This window comes from Odocoileus virginianus, chromosome 23 (assembly GCF_023699985.2).
Source record: "Odocoileus virginianus isolate 20LAN1187 ecotype Illinois chromosome 23, Ovbor_1.2, whole genome shotgun sequence".
Classification (NCBI taxonomy): domain Eukaryota; kingdom Metazoa; phylum Chordata; class Mammalia; order Artiodactyla; family Cervidae; genus Odocoileus; species Odocoileus virginianus.
The window spans coordinates 34,500,743-34,520,335 of NC_069696.1; the positions used below are offsets into that span (position 1 = coordinate 34,500,743).

The window sequence follows — 19,593 nt, forward strand, 5'->3', positions numbered from 1 at the left end:
TATTCAAAATGACTTTTAACTGAATTTTTAAAATTTCTTAGAAAAATGCAAAGTGGACTGCATTGTATTCTCTAAAGGCAGTCTGTTTTCATTTCTTTCCTTCTTTGAGATACAACTGAAGATATGTTCTTAAAAGCTTCATTGGTTTCCCTAAGCACTTATCTTGCTGGGACAAATGACTATATTCATGAAGTTTGCAATTGAGGTCAGGACAGGAGAATTTGCTGAATACACTTTGAAGGTCATCTTCAATTTGTTCTTAAGTCTAAGCACACTGTTGTACCTGCATGGGTACTTGCAGAACTTCAGATGCTAGGAGCGCTCTGTCCCACTGACCCTGCCATTGGCTTCTCTTCCTTCAAGTGACATCCTTGGCTCTCCCTTCTTTCCCTATGTCTATTCCCTTGATAACAATTTTTTGAGCAATTAAAACTGAAATACTCTGTATTCAGATGAACACATTTTTTAAATATTTATTTTTAATTGGTTGATGATTGGTTTATAATAGTGGTTTGATTTCACATTTTGATGGATGAATATGACAGCTTACGGTGAACAGTGTTGGATTTGTGGTCTCTGAAGAAGATTTAACTTCGGGACCAGGGACCAGGCTTGATCACTCAAGAGTTTTGTAGAGGAGAATTTTATTAAAGTTTAAAAAGGGATAGAGAAAATTTCTAACATAGACATCAGAAGGGGGATGGAGAGTGCCCCCCTTACTAGTGTCAGCAAGGAAGTTATATACTTTTTTAATTGGTTATTACAATAAATCAAAAGAATGTCTCAGGTTTGTGAAAATTTTACCAGACCCACTCCCACAATTTACATTTTAGGATAACAGGATTAGAATTTAACAATAGAAAGATCCTACCAGACCTAGTCCCATATTATACATTCTAAAATATCAGGATTAGTCAGAAGGTTTTCAGGAAGGAGAAACTGTTCTCAAGCAGGATACACTGTTGTTATATAACCTTAGTACAGTGTTTAAACTGAGTTGTTTGTTGTGTAACCATCAGTTTCAGATTTAAAGAAAAAAGCAGTTTCATGTGACTAAGACTAAGGAACGAAGAGAAAAAAAAAAAAAAAGATGTTTGTCCTTTCCTCCTCCTTGAGAATTCCAGACCCCTATCTCCTCCTCGAGAACCCCAGGCCACTTTCTCCACCACCTCAGGGAACCCCGGACTTCTTATCAACCTGCCTAGGAATTGACTCTCTCATTCCCCCCTTTTCTTTTAGGAGAATTATGTTGCCAAGGGAAAGGGGTGTTGTTTTCATTCCATAACTACTTCCTGCTGTTGAGGGGTGTGGTCCCTAAATTGTTGAGGTAACATATTCTCCTAACCCTCATATTGAGGGTCTCTAATCCAGGGGCCCCAGATAATAGCTGGAGGAGTCTGTGGTCCTGGTAGGAGCCTGAACAACCATTTGTAACTTAAAAGCTTTCAAATGGTTAAAAACAAATCCACTTACACAAGTACATATGCAGGGAGCAGACAGTAAAAACAGAACAATTAGAATCATTAACAATTAAGATAGTTTTCCACCATGGGGAGCTAGTTAAAGTTTCCCAAAGTGAGGTGACTGAGGCTTTAAGAGAATCCATAGCCTGAATTATCTTGTTCATGTGTTTAGTAAAGTGAGTGACATTACTGCTCACCTCTGGTATATACGTACAACATTGGGTATGAATAACGGCACAAGTTCCTCCTTGTGCAGTCATTAGAATATCTAAGGCCAATCTGATTTGTAAAACCACCTTTCTAATTTGTATTTGTTCAGCACTAGGGGCTGAAAATTAGTCAGAGCATCAACTCATAGCATAACATATGATCTTTAGTTCCCAGAGAGGGAACGGAATATTGTAGCCAGATAATCATACCAGTGAAATACAGATCTTGCCCAATGAGTTTTAAGGTGTGGCAGATTAGTAGGCTTCTCTGGAAGCTCTGAAAATATGAAGCCAAGAGTAAAAGCTAGACCTAGGGTGCATCTCCCTATCCAGCCAATGGCAAGCCACACCCATAGGTAAGAGCTACATATCCAGTAAAAGTGTCTACCCAGGCCTGTAAGCAAGAAAATCCATTTGTTTTTGGCATATGAGTAAAAGGAACCACAGCCTCATTTATTACTTGTAAATCTTGAACTAGCCTTCATTTATCATTTAACTTTTTCACACCCAAAATAGGAGTGTTGCATGGACTGTTACAGGGAATTAATAGCCCCTACTCCTTTAAATTCTCAATGATGGGTTTTAACCCTTCCTTAACCTCAGGCTTTAGGGGGTACTGCTTTTGATGTGGAAATAGGTGAGGGTCTTTGAGTTTGATAAGGACAGGAACAGCATTTTGTCCTCAGCCCACAGTTTTTTTCATCAGCCCACACTTCAGGATATACAGTTTGTTCCATTAAAAAGAGCTGGTTCAATATTCATGAAAACAGAGACCTGGACCTTGTTTAATATATCCCTCCCCAGAAGGGGTGAGGGAGACTCTGGCACGATTAGAAACTTGTGAGAAAACAGCACAGAGAAAGTTGCCACTTAAAGGATGACTGACATAACAATGTTTGGCTCATCCAGACAGTCCCATTACAGTAGTGAATCAGGAGGAAAGCAGACCAGGGGCTTCAGTGAGCACAGAGAAAGTTGCCCCAGTGTCCAAAAGAAGTCAACTGATTGGCCCTCCCCTGTTATTAATACCTGGGGTTCCTCAGGTGTAATTAGGATGGGAGCTTGTGTGGGGATCCCTGGGCATCTTCAGATTGTCTATGTCAGAAGCTTTCTCTGTCCCTTTTAAAACTTTAATAAAACTCTGCTCTACAAAAGCTCCTGAGTCATCAAGCCTGGTCCCTGGTCCCGAAGTTAAATCTTTGGAGATCATGAATCCGACAGCATTCACTGTAAGCTATCATCTTGGGGGGCGTGTCTGGGATCTGAACCTGGGACCTCTTGCGCCAGAGGCGAGAATTGTAACCTGTAGACCAACCAGTCTGCCACCCCTTCAGTCCAGATTGTCTTAAGAGTCCAACCCCTGGGGCCTACACCTCAGAGGGTAGTCTCTTCTCCGGTGTGGTCCTTTGCAGCAATACATACATGCACTGCCATAGAGAAATACCATTCCAACTGAGGAGACCCATATGTTAATACACTTTACTGAACAATAGAAATAAGTGGCAGAGATGAAAGGAAATATTCCAAGAATTCAGGATTCTATTCAATTGCTTGGTTTTCTGTTATTTCTGTGAATTTTTCTCTTTTTCATTTACATGGCTATTATGGTCTAACTTAGGTTATTTCTTAGGTCTACTTGGATGTTATAGTAATCTAACTGATTTTTCAGTCTCTAATCTTCCCCCACCATGTCCTTCAATCAGAGAATGACGAAACAGAAGAATTAAGCTCTTTTCTCGCTTGCTCAAAGCCAACTACAGTGGCTTGCAAGGTCTTTCAGAGTCTAGTCCCAATGTGTCTTTGCAATCTTTTTTCCTCTCTACATGAATCCTCCACTATAAATCTGCCTGGAAAAGGAACTGAATCATATAAAGTCATGAATTCCCAAGCAATCACTATTCTTTATAAATAGGGTAACAATTTCAAAAAACCATTGCTAAGATTCATTTATTCCCTTGTGCGAAAAGCAAGTGGTGGGAGTGGGTGGGTGTTAAAGATGGCAGAGTCCTAATACTTTCTCTCACAGAATATTCAAAGAAGTAGAACAAAATAATACCCTTTTATATGTAAAGCTTTCAAAGTTCTTTGGTATGCATAATTATTTCTGAACACATGCAAATGAGCAATATCTTCTCTACATTTTAACAATGTTCATTTTCTAATTGACTGTTTTGTTTTGCATGGACACGCCGCATGGCATGTGGCATCTTAGCTCCTGGACCAAGGATTGAACCCGCACCTCCTGCATTGGAAGCACAGAGTCTTAATCACTGGACCACCAGGGAAGTCCCCACTTTCTAACAGTCTGAATGAGACAGAACAAAGAATACATTTGATGGTCACTATCACCACTCCCACACTTATTGACTCTTTTTATAGGTCATACCATCCCTATTCTAAGGGCTTAGCATATATTACGTCTTTCAGCACTCATTAAAATTGTTAAATCATCAAAATCATTAGGTTTTATGATCTTAAAGTCTGCTCTCCATCCCAAACCCAATTCCATATTTAATTTTAATCTAAATGTGACTCTTTGACTCTAGTTTTGACTCCTGACACTTGTGATGTCAGAACACACCACCCGTAAGGTAACAGATCCCTGAGTTACTCCACTTCATTCCTAGAAGATTTTAGCAGTCATTTTCTCCAACATTATTTTTGTCTTATATCTTGCTGATTTCAATAGGCACATACATGATGACTCTAGCACTGAAGCTTCTCAATTCTCAACTTGCCTCCAATAATCCTATCCTTCACCTGACCTCATTCACTCATCCCAGTGATCAGCCCCTACCGACCTGGTCATTAGCAGTAATTACAAGCCTTGTATAAACTCAGTTTCAAGAACCACCATCTCCAACCACAACCCTCTGTTTTTCAGCTTACACCAACATACCTTTTGAGACTTGTAATTCATCTATCCCACCACCTTTTCTTATTTTTCAACTTATCATTCTTCCTTGTTTTACTCTTTCCTCCAGCTTAAATTCCAACCATGTATCATTTTAATCCCTTCCTCACATACACACTCTCAATTCCCTTATACTCTTGTATGCTTGGAAATACCCACTGTGATTGAATCTTCTCTGCACCTGTGCTGCCTCTATGTGGTACACCTCAGTGTCTCCAGAGGGGGACAACCGGACCAACTGATTAGTCTTCCTCTAAATTTATGATCATTAATCTCAGAGGCTTTTATGCTGCCAAAAAATTCTACTACATTTTTCTGGTCCATAGGGCTTCCCTGATAGTTATTCAAAAGCTATTTAATACTTTCTCTTTTTTTCTCTCAAAACTCTCAAACTCTTTTCTACAATCCTCTGTTTAACCTGCTGAGGAAATAAGCAATTAGAGAACTGCCAGAAGCTCTCATTCCTACATGTACCCACACAAGAGCACCCGTGCCTAAATATTCTGCTTTCCATTTGGCAACAATGGATGAACTGCACTTTGCTCCTGCCCAAGACCAATCCTTCCACCTGGACAATAGATCTCACCCATTTTCTTCTACTGAAAGTTATCACTCTAGCAAGTCTTGTTCTTCTCTCTGGACTCCTCTTAAGTTTTTCTCCAACTCTTCCTCATTGTCTCCTGGACTTGAGTGTATGTAGGAGTGGATGAAGCAGAGATGGGTGAAAAGGGAAAGACCCTGACCATTTGGAAACCAAGAATGATGGTATCATGGAACTTTTATCTTCTTATAAATCTTTCATAGACTTCTAAATCTCTAGGTGCTTTTCAGTTCAGTTCAGTTCAATTGCTCAGTCGTGTCTGACTCTTTGTGACCTCATGGACTGCAGCATGCCAGGCCTTCCTGTCCATCACTGACTCCTGGAGTTTACTCAAACTCATGTCTATTGAGTCAGTGATGCCATCCAACCATCTCATCCTCTGTCGTCCCCTTCTCCTCCTGCCTTCAATCTTTCCCAGCATCAGAGTCTTTTCAAAAGACCAGGTGCTTTTAGCTTTTAACTAAAAATAAAATCCTATTAGCAAACAGACACTGACAGTGTGGAAGAACTAAGACAGACACTAACACCAATGCTGGTCTTAATCATCTCATAGCCAGAATCTTTTTCTAGCAGGATATCTGAAAGTCTAAGGACCTTTGTTCATGCAGGAATAACAGTTCAGAGATCAGAATAATACTGTGAACTTTTCCAAAATTCAAGCACTGTTTATAACCATAAGACTTTTTTTTTTAACCTGTAATAGCTGTGTCTATGAACTAGAAAAGATCCAGAGACAGCAACAATAAATAACTCTCCTGTCTTTCAACTTAAACTACCAACCAATATGAAAACAGTTTATGGTATTCCAAAGAAAATTAGTGAATCCCCGATAAGCAATGCTTTTTGCTAAATTCTTATTAGTGCTATTAATGGGATAATGTGAACATCTACTACCTGGCCCAGATGCACTGTCTCTTGAGGGTGTGGGTGGTGGCGATTGTTGTCTTGTTAAGATTTTGCTTTCATTTTTTATCTGGAGTAAAACAGGTCCTGCATCTGGGGAGACATGTTAAAAGTAAATAAAGATGAAAGCCTAAGGACAAAATGTAGTCTGTCCCAAATCAGAGATTTTCAAAAGAGAATGCAAATCTAGGATTAAAGCAGCCTCAGGAAAAGTCAATTTTACCATAACATTGCCTAAGGAAGAAGTTATTCTTATAGAATTTTAATGTATATTTTTAATATATTTAGAAACTAAAATAAATAAAATACTATGTTATTGTCTTTTCTAACGCCGTTTCTATCACTCTCACCTCTCCCAAGCCCACTCTAAAAACAGAAGAAACTTTTTATAATATATGAAACTATTTACCTTTGATTTTGGATTGAATCCAGTCCAGGAAGACACTCACTCTGGCAAACACACCTGGCTTCCTTGGTTGGCTGCAGCCAGCTCCCCAGCTGACAATGCCATAGAGAACAAAAGGACCTTTTTCATGCTTACACACTAATGGTCCACCAGAATCTCCCTGGAATACCAAGAAAACATGTTCTAAAACTGCTTTAATCAGAAGTCCTGACTTCAATTTTGGAACATGAATAATTAATTTATTCATGACATATTTCTTTAATTTTTTAAAAGATTTACTCCTTGTCATTTGGTATACCTTAGAATACTTAGACATAATAAATGAAATGACAAAAGAAAGAGGAGACAGTACAGCTGGTATTCCAGAAACACAAAGGATTATGAGACCTCTGTGAACACTTATAAACCCCAAATTGGGTAATTTATAAGAAATAAATCCCTAAAAACATGCAACCTACTAACAACAAATTAAGGGGAAAAAGAAAATGACAATAGACTAATATGAGAAAAGAGAATGAATCAATAATGAAGAATATCATAAAAAAGAAAAGTCCAGGACCAGAAGGCTTTACTAGTGAATTTCTTTAAACATTTAAATAAAGAATCCTTCTCTAACTGAAGAGGGGGGAATACTCCAAAAATCATTTTATGAAGTCAGTATTATCCTCATACCAAAGCCAGGTAAGAACACTACAGGAAAGGATAATTACAGGCCAATATCCCCAATGAATATAGATGTAAAAATCCCCAGCAAAATACTAACATACTGAATTCAGCAGTATATTAAATAGATCAATCACCATAATCAAATGGGATTTATTCCAGTGAAGTAAGAGTTTTTCAATATATGCAAATCAATAAATGTGAAAGTTAAAAGTTGTATCATCTCAATAGTACAAACAAAATATTTGAAAATGCAACATTCTTTCACGATTAAAGACTCTCAAGAACTTGGGTATAAACAAGACATAACTCAACATAATAAAGGTCATATATAACAAACCCACACTTAACATCCTACTCAACAGTGAAAGGCTGAAAGCTGCTCCTCTAAAAGCAGGAACGAGACAAAAGTGCTCATCCTCACCATGCCTATTCAATACAGTCCGAAAGTCCCAGTCAGAGCAATATGGCAAGAAAAAAAAAATAAAGGCACCCAAACTAGAAAGGAAGAAGTAAAGTTGTTTTTATTTTCAGGTGATACAATCTTTTATACAGAAAATCTTAAAGGCTTCACCAAAAACCTGTTAGAACTTATCAATGAATACAGTAAAGTTTAAGGATACAAAACAAACACAAAAATCAGTTGTCTCTTGCCTATAATCAGTGAAGGGCTATGCACCTTGCACTAATTCACAGTGGGTTCTGCTGGACAAATACTGGGCCAGTGTTACTGAGGCAATCAAGCGAGATCTGCTCCACAGGGCTAATGCTACCTCTCCCCTTTAAAATTTTGTAGAGGTTATAAAAAGAGACAGTGGTATGTTGTGTGATGATCAGTCCTGTGTTTCTATCAAGGCCACCTGGGCCATGAATGAGAAGGGAATCAAAATGAAATCTGACTAGAATTTTACTGCAAAGGCCAAGTACATTTAGTATGGCATTGAGTTATGATATAGTTTTTCTTTGATGTGAATTTTGAATTTCAGCTATACCTAGATAGACATAAAATGATAATTAAAATGCTGTACCAACTTATCTAATAAAATTGGCACCTAGCCCCTATTTTGTTGACTATGAGATAGTTTATGTTAATTTTAAGGATCTGATAGGGTACTTCATGTGTATTAGAGTAATATTCATATGCTGTGTCTTTAAACTTTATTTTCAAAAGTTTAAGGCTCAAATATAAACTTCTTTGAAATAGAAAAAAGAAATCAATTGTGTCTCTATACACCAACAAAACACATAGTTTTTAAAAAATGTCATATATGATATAGCATCAGAATAAAATATTTCAGAACACATTTAACCAAGGAGGCAAAAGATTTCTATATGAAAAACTATCACTCTGATGAAAAAAATTGAAAATTATTTACACAAATAAATATCCCATGTTCATGGATTGGAAGAATTAATACTGTTAAAATGTCCATACTACTCAAAACCACCTAAAGATTCAATGCAGTCCATATCAAAATTTTAATGGTGTTTTTCACAGAAATAAAAGAAAAAAATCCTAAAACTCACATGGAACCACAAAGACCCCCACACAGTCAAAGCAATCTTGAGAAAGAATAAAGTTGGAAGCATCACATGTCCTAATTTTAAAATATATTACAAATTTATAGTAATCAACACAGTATGGTAATCAGTGTTAAAACAGATATGTAGGCAGAATAAGGGACAGAATTGTGAGCCCAGGAAAAAACCTTAATTTACATAGCTAACTAATATTTGACAAGGGAAGAAAGAGTGTTCAGTGAGGAAAGACTAATTTCTTCAGTAAATGGAGTTGGGGAAACTAGATAACCATATGCAGAGGAATAAAATTGAATTCCTGTTTACTCCACAGAAAATTAACTTGAAATAAATTAAAGATGTAAACAAACATAAGGCCACAAATGGAAGAACTCCTAGAGGAAAACACGGGAAAAGCTCCTTTGCTTGTGGCATTGTTTTTTTTTTCTTGGATATGAAACCAAAAGCACAAGCAACAGGGGCAAAAATCAGTCAGTGGGATTATATCAAACTAAAATGCTTCAGCACATCACAAGAAACAATCAAGATCAAAATGCAACATATGGAATGGGAGAAAATATTTGCAAACTATATATCTGATATGGGGTTATTATTCAAAATTATAAAATTCATACAAATCTATAACAAAAATCACATAGTTTAAAAATGGACAGAGGATCTGAATAGACATATTTCCAAAGAAGATATGCAGATGACCAATAGGTAAAAGTAAATGTGCCCAACATCATAAGCATCAGGAAAATGAAAGTCAAAATCACAATGAGATATCATCTCATACCTGTTTAATCATATATCATCAAAAATACAAGAAATAAAGTGTTTGCAAGGATGTGGACAAAAGAGAATCCTTTTGTACCACTGGTAGGAATATAAATTGATACATCACTATGGAAAATAGAACTACTATATTATACAACAATCCTAGTTTTGGGTATATAGCCAAAGGAAATGAAATTAGGATACAGAACAGGTAACTGCATTCCCATGTTTACTGCAGCTTTATTTACATTAAACAAGATATGGAAGCAATCCATTTTTCTGTGAAAGGATGAATGGATAAAAAAGATGTAGTGTGTGTGTGTGTGTGTTATGGATACTTTAAGAGTGCTCAGTTGCTAGGTCATGTTTGGCCCTCTGTGACTCTGTGGACTGTAGCCTGCCAGGTTCCTCTGTCCATGCGATTTTCCAGGCAAGAATACTGGAGTGGGTTGCCATTTCCTCCAGGGGATCTTCTTAACCCAGGGATCAAACCCACATCTCCTGCATTGGAAGGCAAATTCTTTATCACTGAGCCACCTGGGAAGCAATATATACATATATACACACATATATATTAGATACATGTTTATTTGTTATTTATCTATAAGAATACTAAATATTAAGATGAAATATTATTCAGCTTTGAGAACAAAGGAAATCCTGCCATTTGTGACAATATGGATGACTCTTGAGAGCATGATGTTAAGTGAAAAGTCAGATAGGAAAAGACAATACTATGTTATATCACATACATGTGAAATCTAAAAAACTAAACTCACAAATCAGGCTTCCCTGATGGCTCAGTGGTAAAGAATCTGCCTGCCAGTTCTTTGAGACATGGGTTTGATCCCTGAGTTGGGAAGATCCCCTGGAGAAGGAAATGGCATCTGGTCCCATCACTTCATGGCAAATACATGGGGAAACAGTGGAAACAGCGACTGATTTTATTTTGGGGGGCTCCAAAATCACTGCAGATGGTGATTGCAGGCATGAAATTAAAAGATGCTTACTCCTTGGAAGGAAAGTTATTACCAACCATGACAGCATATTAAAAAGCAGAGACATTACTTTGTCCACAAAGGTCCATCTAGTCAAGGCTATGGTTTTCCCAGTAGTCATGTATGGATGTGAGAATTTGACTATAAAGAAAGCTGAGCACTGAAGAATTTATGTTTTTGAACTGTGGTATTGGAGAAGACTCTTGAGAGTCCCTTGGACTGCAAGGAGATCCAACCAGTCAGTCCTAAAGAAAATCAACCCTGAATATTCATTGGAAGACTGATGTTGAAGCTGAAACTCCAATACTTTGGCCACCTGATGTGAAGAGCTGACTCATTTGAAAAGACTCTGATGCTGGGAAAGATTGAGGGCAGGAGGAGAAGGGGATGACAGAGGATGAGATGGTTGGATGGCATCACCGACTCAATGGACATGGGTTTGGGTAGACTCCGGCAGTTGGTGATGGACAGGGAGGCCTGGAGTGCTGCGGTTCATAAGGTCACGAAGAGTCAGACATGACTGAGTGACTGAACTGAACTGAACTGAAAGCTGAAAAAATTCAGACCTTAAAATATAGGATTTGCATTTTTTTAAAGACAGCCTTTCTGGTTTTTAATCAGGGCTTTTTTTTTTAATATATACAAGTGTATTTAGACCCTAAGTAAAGTTTTAATTATCTTCTTATAAAATAAACTGAGCTGATAACACAGTTGTCTATTTTATATGAAGAATTTCACAGTAGATATCCTGTATTGGGAATAGGAAATAGATTCCCTAATTTGTATTGTAGAACAATTAACATTTTCTCTGGGCCTAGTTTTTCTTCCCACATAAGATTATACTTAAGATTCCCTTCCAGTTTGAAATTGGTCTGATGTGTCTTTTATTCACTCATTAATTCAGTACCAGCACATACCCAATATATAATTTTTCAGGCAATTACAAACATTTAATGATACAGAAAAAGTCTGTCTGATTTATCTTCTTTTGTCAGTGCTTATCACAGGGTTTAGTACATAGTAAATCTTTAATAAACAAATGGTGCCTATTAGTTACTTAAAAGAAATTATTCAGTGCCTACTGTGGGCTAGCTATTCTGGAAAAGAGTATAAATAAATTAGATTGTAATGATACCCATAAAAGGGATACTCTGAGTAAAAAGTTGAGAACAAAGGTAGTTGTGTGTACATTTACACCTGCATATATAAATATATATATTCATATACATATATACACATACATATATAAATTACATATTAACTTATATAATAGATATATTACATAACAAATAAATTACATAAAATAAACTACATATTAACACTCAGATGTGACTGTTAAGGGCTTCCCAGGTGGTGCTAGTGGTAAAGAACCCACCTGCCAATGCAGGAGGTGCAAGAGATACAGGTTCCATCCCTAGTTTGGGAAGATCCCCTGGAGGAGGGCATGGCAACCCAGTCCAGTATTCTTGCCTGGAGAATCCCATGGACAGAGAAGCCTAGTGGGCTACAGTCCATCAGTTCAGTTCAGTCCAGTCCCTCAGTTGTGTCTGACTCTTTGCGACCCCATGAATTGCAGCATGCCAGGTCTCCCTGTCCATCACAAACTCCCATAGGGTCACACAAAGTTGGACATCACTGAAGCAACTTAGCATGCACATATGTATTTTACATATATATATATATGTATATATATATATATGAGCTCATACATATATATGAGCATTTGAGCTCACACATGAAAAATAAGAAGGAGCTGTATTTTTTAAAATCTGGAGGAACAGCATTATATGCAGAACTGATATTGGGGCTAAGGGCCCAATTTAGACATGGATATGGCAAGTTTGAAGGTCAGAAGGCAATCAGTGTGGCTGGACTATAGTAAGCAAGGGGAGAGAAATAAGAAATACATTGGAAAAGTCAGGAAGAACCAGACAAGTATCTACTCTGTGAAGACAGAAATCACTCGATAGGTCGGAAAACTTGAAATTTTTAAAACCATCTGAAATTTGTGGTGAGTAAAGAATCACAGGATTCCACACCATGTATCTGAGACTCCCATGTTCCTGCATTTCAACCTTCTGATGTTCACCTTCCTGGATGAGAAATTACATTAGCAGGTCCATTACCTCCAAGTATACACGGGAGGGTAAAACCCAATTACCTGACAGAAATATTAGAGTCCATTCTGTCAAAGCAAGTTTCTGAAGCTACCCTTTCAGTAATCCAGTATTCTTTGTAAGAGAAAGCTAGCCACACGTGGTCAGAATCTCAACTCCTATCTTCCTTTCCTTGTATTGGCTATAAATCTGGTCACACTGCAGCCAAAGTGACAGCTGGATGTAGCTGAAGTAAGAATAAGTGCCAAGTGAGGTCATGGTATTTGGCTCACTGCTACATGGATCTATTTCCCTCTCTAGTTCTTTTATGATCTCTTGATAGATTAAGGTCTTTCCTTAATGTTAGATGCTATTAAACATGACAGAGACAGCAGAGCTATTTGTAATTTTCTTGATTCAAAATAGAAAAACCATCCCTCAAAAAAGGGAGAATGAACACATTAATTCAGAACACTTTTCTATTTGATTTCTATAACAGTAATATCCTCTAGCAGAGGGTGTGAAACCCTTCTCATACTCCTCAGGCCTTCCAGTCGGAGTCTGGCTCTGTGCCGCAGGGATCCTGCCCTATCCACCTCACCCACGAGCTAAGCCAGAATATGAGAGGTGCCCCTGCAGCGCTCCAGCCATCACTCTGGGGAGGCTGCCTCACTCCTCCAAGGGAATAAGTATACTGTCTGTGTTTATCACTGCAGGATTCAGTTCAGCCCCCCACCTGGTATCTGGCTTAATTGCACATCCTAGACTGGCTGCCTCCCCTTCCCTGTACCACCTCCTCACATTCCTACAGCTGATATCTGCACTTCTAAGCAGACCACTGCCATGGGATCCTCCTCTTAGGGTTGGCTCCTGGAGAATGCAAATTAGGACAATGTACAACATAAAACAGAATTTGTATAGAACTTGACATCATAAAAGGCTTAGCTACAATAAATTTATATTTAAAGTTAAGAGCGGACCTCCTTCCTTTTGTCCTCATGTTTTTACATGGAAAGACTTCTACCCAGATTATAGCCCAGTTTTCTCTCTTTAGAGGTGATACCCATTGGTTCATGTTTCCTGATGGTGGGGGCTGGGGTGTACCATTAAAGAGCTACAACGATTCAAGACTCATTCTTTCTTCCCTCTCTAGCCCAGCATGAAAGGAAATACCAATTTGGAGATATGTGTCTGCCTTCCTTCAGGCAGCCTCCCTCAAATCCAGCCTAGGAACTAAAAGTAGGGCTACTTCCTGTTGGAAATGCTTTTCGGTTGTATACCTAAGTCACATTTCTCAGTTGGCTACATGGATATTAAAGCTGGTATTTTGCAATCCTCTTGCACACATCCTGTCTTTTTCTTACTTAATGCTGAACTCGCCAACAGCATGCTTGCCCAACTGACCTTATGAGTCCATCTGTGTAGCTTTGTACCTCTGTGGTATCACTGAAATTCAACTACTGCTTTGTGACTTGTTTTCCATTGCATATGAAAACCATTTTTTCAAAGGTTCTCATTTTCCTCATGATTGTTTTATTTTATTCTGTGGTAGAAAATTGTGTGAGTACACAGGGATTTAGTAATAATTTGAAACAATAAAATTCTTATATCCCAAGTGGGATGGATTAACTGAGAATGCTTATTTGTTCATTGCCCTTTTAGCAAAGTCCTAAGCATATCTGAACACATCTCACCAGCAGGTCAGTTGAGTGGTGCGGCTCTCTCCTACCTTCTCATGGGCTCCCCTACGTACCCACTTGTCCTCTGACTGATGCCTGCTTCGGTCTGGCTTTTAAATAGGGGTGTGGTGTGATGCTGCGGGCACGCTTGTCTATGGCTTTGAGAGTGGATTCTTCTTGTCTATGGAGAATCTCCAGCAGATAACAACTTCCTATCTTCCTTGGAAAAATCAGGATCCTCTCACCTGGCCCACATCTTTCCCTCCAGATGCTGCAAAGCCAGCACAGATCATCTTCTCTGAGATTCCTCCTGGATGGGCTGAATAGTAAGTGTGTTCGCAGACCTCTCTTTCTAACACAGGCACTTGAATCTGCTGTAAGCGACTTGCTAGACCACCTTCTAAAAAAGAGATTGAGAAAGAGCTTGATTGTGAGGTAAACAACAGGTGATGCTAAAGAAATATATTTAAGTTCAAGCTTTCTCTACACCATCATTCGATTTTGCCTAAGTCGATGCAGAATTCTGAATCCAAACACAGTGTCTTGTGCAGAATATCTTTATTTCCAGATGTGGCATCTTGGGGAAGAAAATCCATTGGCAAGAGAATAAGACCAAAAACACCTTTTTTCTAGTTTAATTCTGATTTAAATCTTAGTGTTTCAAAGATTGCTACATGTAAGATTCAGAAACAGAAATTCAGTAATATATGACTTGGTGTCAGATAATTCATATTATAAATATATATGACTATATACTTATACATGTACAGTTGACCCTTGAACAACACTGGTTTGAACTGTACAGGTCCACTTGGATATGTTTTCAATAGCAGATACAGCAGTACTACATCGCTTGTGGTTGGATGAATCCATGGATGCGGGATTGCAGATATGGAAGGCTGACTATAAATGATACTTGAATTAACCTCCACATTATTCAAAGGTCAACTGTAAATATTTTATGTAAATATAACTATATAACAACAATACATTTATAGGATTTCCTAATATAAACCAAAATCATGTTTCTCTTTTTCCTTTAATAACACTGGGGCCTAATTCCAACTCCAATTTAAAATGACTTTGATGATGAATACTAAATATATTATCTAGGGTGAAACAGATCACCAGCCCAGGTGGGATGCATGAGACAAGTGCTCGGACCTGGTGCACTGGGAAGACCCAGAGGGATCGCGCGGAGAGGGAGGTGGGAGGGGGGATCGGGATGGGGAATACATGTAAAACCATGGCTGATTCTTGTCAATGTATGACAAAAACCACTACAATATTGTAAAGTAATTAGCCTCCGACTAATAAAAAAAAATAAATTAAAAAAAAAAAAGTATTTCTTCCCTGGCCTGACTCTCAGGCAGGCCTATGTTAACAAGTGTTCTGCATGACTTATTCTATCACTTTAGATTTATGACTCATTTAAAAAAAGCTAAGTTTAGTAATTGATAGTTTTGTAACTTTCTGGAAACAATTTTTTTTTAATTAAAAAAAAAAAATACATATGGGGCTTCCCTACTGGCTCAGCGGTAAAAAATCCTCTTGCCAGCAACCCACTCCAGTATTCTTGCCTGGGAAATCTCATGGACAGAGTACTCTGGAGAGCTACAGTTCATGGGATCACAAAGAGTAGGACACAACTCAGTGACTAAATAACAACAAATATGTATACATATAGCTGATTCACTTTCCAGTACAGCAGAAACTAAAAAAACATTGGAAGGCAACTATACTCCAATAAACATTTTAAAAATTATATTAAAATTAATTAAAAATTATATTAAAATTAATTCACATTTAGATATAAATTTAGATTTAGATTTAGATGTAGATTTAGATTTACAGTTTAGATGGTAAAGAATCTGCCTGCAAGGCAGGAGACCTGGTTTCAATCCCTGGGTCTGGAAAATCCCCTGGAGAAGGGAATGGCTACTTACTCCAGTATTACTACCTGGAGAATTTCATGGACAGCAAGGACAGAGGAGCCTGGCGGGCTATATAGTCCATGGGGTTGCAGAGTTGGACATGACTGAACGACTAATACAAGATGTACGGTATTTATGCTTTTTACTCCAAGCTATTAATACTCACAACATTGTGAGGTGGGCTGTGACACTGATTTCACGCCTGAAAAAGCCAGAACTCTGAAGGTTTGATCTTTTAGCAACTATGGGACAGACTAAGAACTAGCCTGGGTCTGACTCTATATCTTACTTTTTTAATGCCAAAACCTAATACAAAAATAATTTAATGTATTTAAAATCCTCTTTCCAGAGGATTTTAACAGGATTTTAACATTTTAACATCCCTGAAAGTGCTGTTTATTATCATGTCTCAAAATGGAGAACTTGTTATCTCTCTGAGACTGAAAGGCTGAATTCACCTTTAGTAAACTTTAACTACCTCTATCACCTGTTGGTCACAGAGTTGGTGAAGGCTGAAGGTATTAAAGAACAGGCACATTTACTCAAGGGCACTGAAGCCAGCCAGTTCATAAAAATTTACTGTTTCCTCTAAGCTAGGTAGATATTGACCCCTGGGGAGAGAGCAGTAAATTAGGCAGAGATCTGCCTCCAAGAGGCTCCCGCTCTAAGGGGTGAGATATAGAAAACGAGTCTGTAAAACAATGTCAAGTCCCTTTATGTGCAAGGAGATGATAAAGTGAAGAAGAGTGAAGGCAGTGAAGAGAGTGAAGCAGGACAGTCCTGCTGCAAGAAAACAGTCTGAGAAGATTTGAGTTGAGGATGGAGTGATGAGAAGAGGCTGTGAGGAGACTGAAATAGGAGTGCTCTGAGGCCAAGGAAACAAAGTACAAAGCTTGAGAGAGAAAGAAGACACAGCGCCTGAAGGTCAGCCAACAACGGGACAAGGGAGGAAAGGATGCTGGAGAGGTTCGGGGAGGTCCCATGCAGGTTCTTCAGTGCTGGGATAGGAGGTCAGATTTCTTCTTCTTTTTTTCTCATTGAAAACTTATTGTTATTATTACCCCAAAGTAAATATTTCAGCAACATTCTTAACATTCAGTTTGGGATGGAAATTGTTTCTAAATGTAACAAAAAGCCATTCAAGGTTTATCAGCTGAGCCACACTGATTTAAATCCCCTTTTGATACTTATTAGCCATGGACTCTTAGCAAATGACTTAACTTCAGGGCCAAAACCCCCTCATTTGCAAAACAGGAGGATAAAATCGCCTCATATGGCAGTTGTAAAGATTTTAGAAAAATGCAGTTTGGCTGCAGGTACCCCAGTAAACTGAGAAGATGAAGGCTGTACAGGGTCAAAGATTAATTCCCCTCTCCTTCAAGCTCACAGACTTTGCCACTGTTTTGTTTGAAGTATATTTAACTTCCCTTTCATGAATCACAGCCTTGTTGTGGCGAAGTGGCTTGCACAAATGGCAACGCACTCCACTACTCTTGCCTAGAGAGCCCCATGGACAGTAGGAAAAGGCAAAAAGATATGACACTGGAAGATAAGCCCCCCAGGTTGGAAGGTGTCCAGTATGCTACTGGGGAAGAGGCAAGAGCAGTTACTATTAGCTCCAGAAAGAATGGAGTGCCTGGGCTAAAGTGGAAACAACTCTCAGTTGTGGATGTGTCTAGTGGTGAAAATAAAGTCCAAGGCTGTAAAGAATATTGCGCAGGAATCTGAAATGTTAGGTCCATGAATCAAGGTATATTGAATGTGGTCTAGCAGGAGATGGCAAGATTGAACATTAATATCCTAGGAATTAGTGAAGTAAAATGGAAGGGAATGGGAAAATTTAATTCGGATGACCATTATATCTAGTAGTGTGGACAAGAATCCCTTAGAAGAAATGAAGTAGCCTTCACAATCCACAGAAGCATCACAAATGTAGTGTTTGGGTACAATCCCTCAATGATAGAATGATCTTGGTTAATCTCCAAAGCAAACCATTCAACATCACAGTAATCTAAGACTATGCCCAACTACTGATGCTGAAGAAACTGAAGTTGACTTAAGTTCTGTGAAGACCTACAAGACCTTCTAGAACTAACACCAAAAAAAAAAAAAAAAGTCCTTTTCATCATAGGGAATTAGAATGCAGAAGTAGGAAGACAAGAGATACCTGGAATAACAGGCAAGTTTGGCCTTGGAGTACAAAATGAAAAAGGACAAAGGCTAACAGAATTTTGTCAAGAGAACATGCTAGTCATAGAAACACCCCTTTCCAACAACCCAAGAGACAACTCTACACATGGATATCACCAGATGGTCAATACTGAAATCAGATTGATTACATTCTTTGCAGCTGAAGATAGAGAAGCTCTATACAGTCAGCAAAAACAAGACTTGGAGCTGACTGTGGCTCAGATCATCAGCTCCTTATTGCAAAATTCAGGCTCCAACTGAAAAAAGTAGGGAAAACCACTAGGCCATTCAGGTATGACCTAAATCAAATCTCTTCTGATTATACTGTGGAGGGGATAAATAGATTCAAGGGATTAGATCTGGTAGACAGAGTGCATAAAGAATTATGGATGGAGGTTCATAGCATTGTACAGGAGGCAGCGACCAAAACCATCCCCTCAAAACAGAAATACAAAAAGGCAAAGTGGTTGTCTCAGGAGGCTTTACAAATAGTTAAGGAAAGAAGATAAGTGAAGGGCAAGGGAGAAAGGGAAAAATATATACTGAACTGAAAGCAGAGTTCTAGAGAATAGCAATGAGAGATAAAAAGGCCTTCTTAAATGAACAATGCAAAGAAGTAGAGGGAAAAAACATAATGGGAAAGACTAGAGATTTCTTCAAGAAAATCGGAGATATTGAGGGAACACTTTATGCAAGGATGGGCATAATAAAGGTCAGAAACAGTAAGGACCCAACAGAAGCAGAAAAGATTAAGATGTGCAAGAATACATAGAAGAGCTATACAAAAAAAGTTCTTAATGACCCAGATAACCACGATGGTGTGGTCACTCACTACATACGCACCACAGATGGACATACCGGAGTGTGAAGTCAAGTGGGCCTTAGGAAGCATTTCTACCAAAAAAACAAAACCAAAAAACTAGTGGAGGTGACAGAATTCCAGTTAAGCTATTTCAAATCCTAAAAGATGATACTGTTAAAGTGTTGTACTCAATATGTCAGCAAATTTGGAAAACTCAGCAGTGGCCACAAGACTGGAAATGTCAGTTTTTATTCTAATTCCAATGAAGGGCAATGCCAAAGAATGTTCAAACATTTGTACAGTTGCACTCATTTCACATGCTAGCAAGGTTATGCTCAAGATCCTTCTAGCTAGGCTTCAGCAGCATGTGAACTGAGAACTTCCAGGTGCACAAGCTGGGTTTCAAAGAGGCAGAGGAACCAGAGATCAAATTGCCA

At 38.3% G+C, this 19,593-nt stretch overlaps 1 protein-coding gene across 1 annotated transcript in view; it reads right to left on the minus strand.

Moving 5' to 3' along the window:
• Positions 1-19,593, minus strand: part of OVCH1 (ovochymase 1) — a 66,732-nt gene that overhangs the window by 16,543 nt on the left and 30,596 nt on the right. The window contains exons 11-13 of the mRNA XM_070453069.1: positions 14,476-14,630; positions 6,500-6,656; positions 6,082-6,177 (exon numbers count right to left, since the gene is read on the minus strand). Of these exons, the coding sequence (XP_070309170.1) occupies positions 6,082-6,177; positions 6,500-6,656; positions 14,476-14,630 (408 nt within the window). The remainder of the gene's footprint in view (positions 1-6,081; positions 6,178-6,499; positions 6,657-14,475; positions 14,631-19,593) is intronic.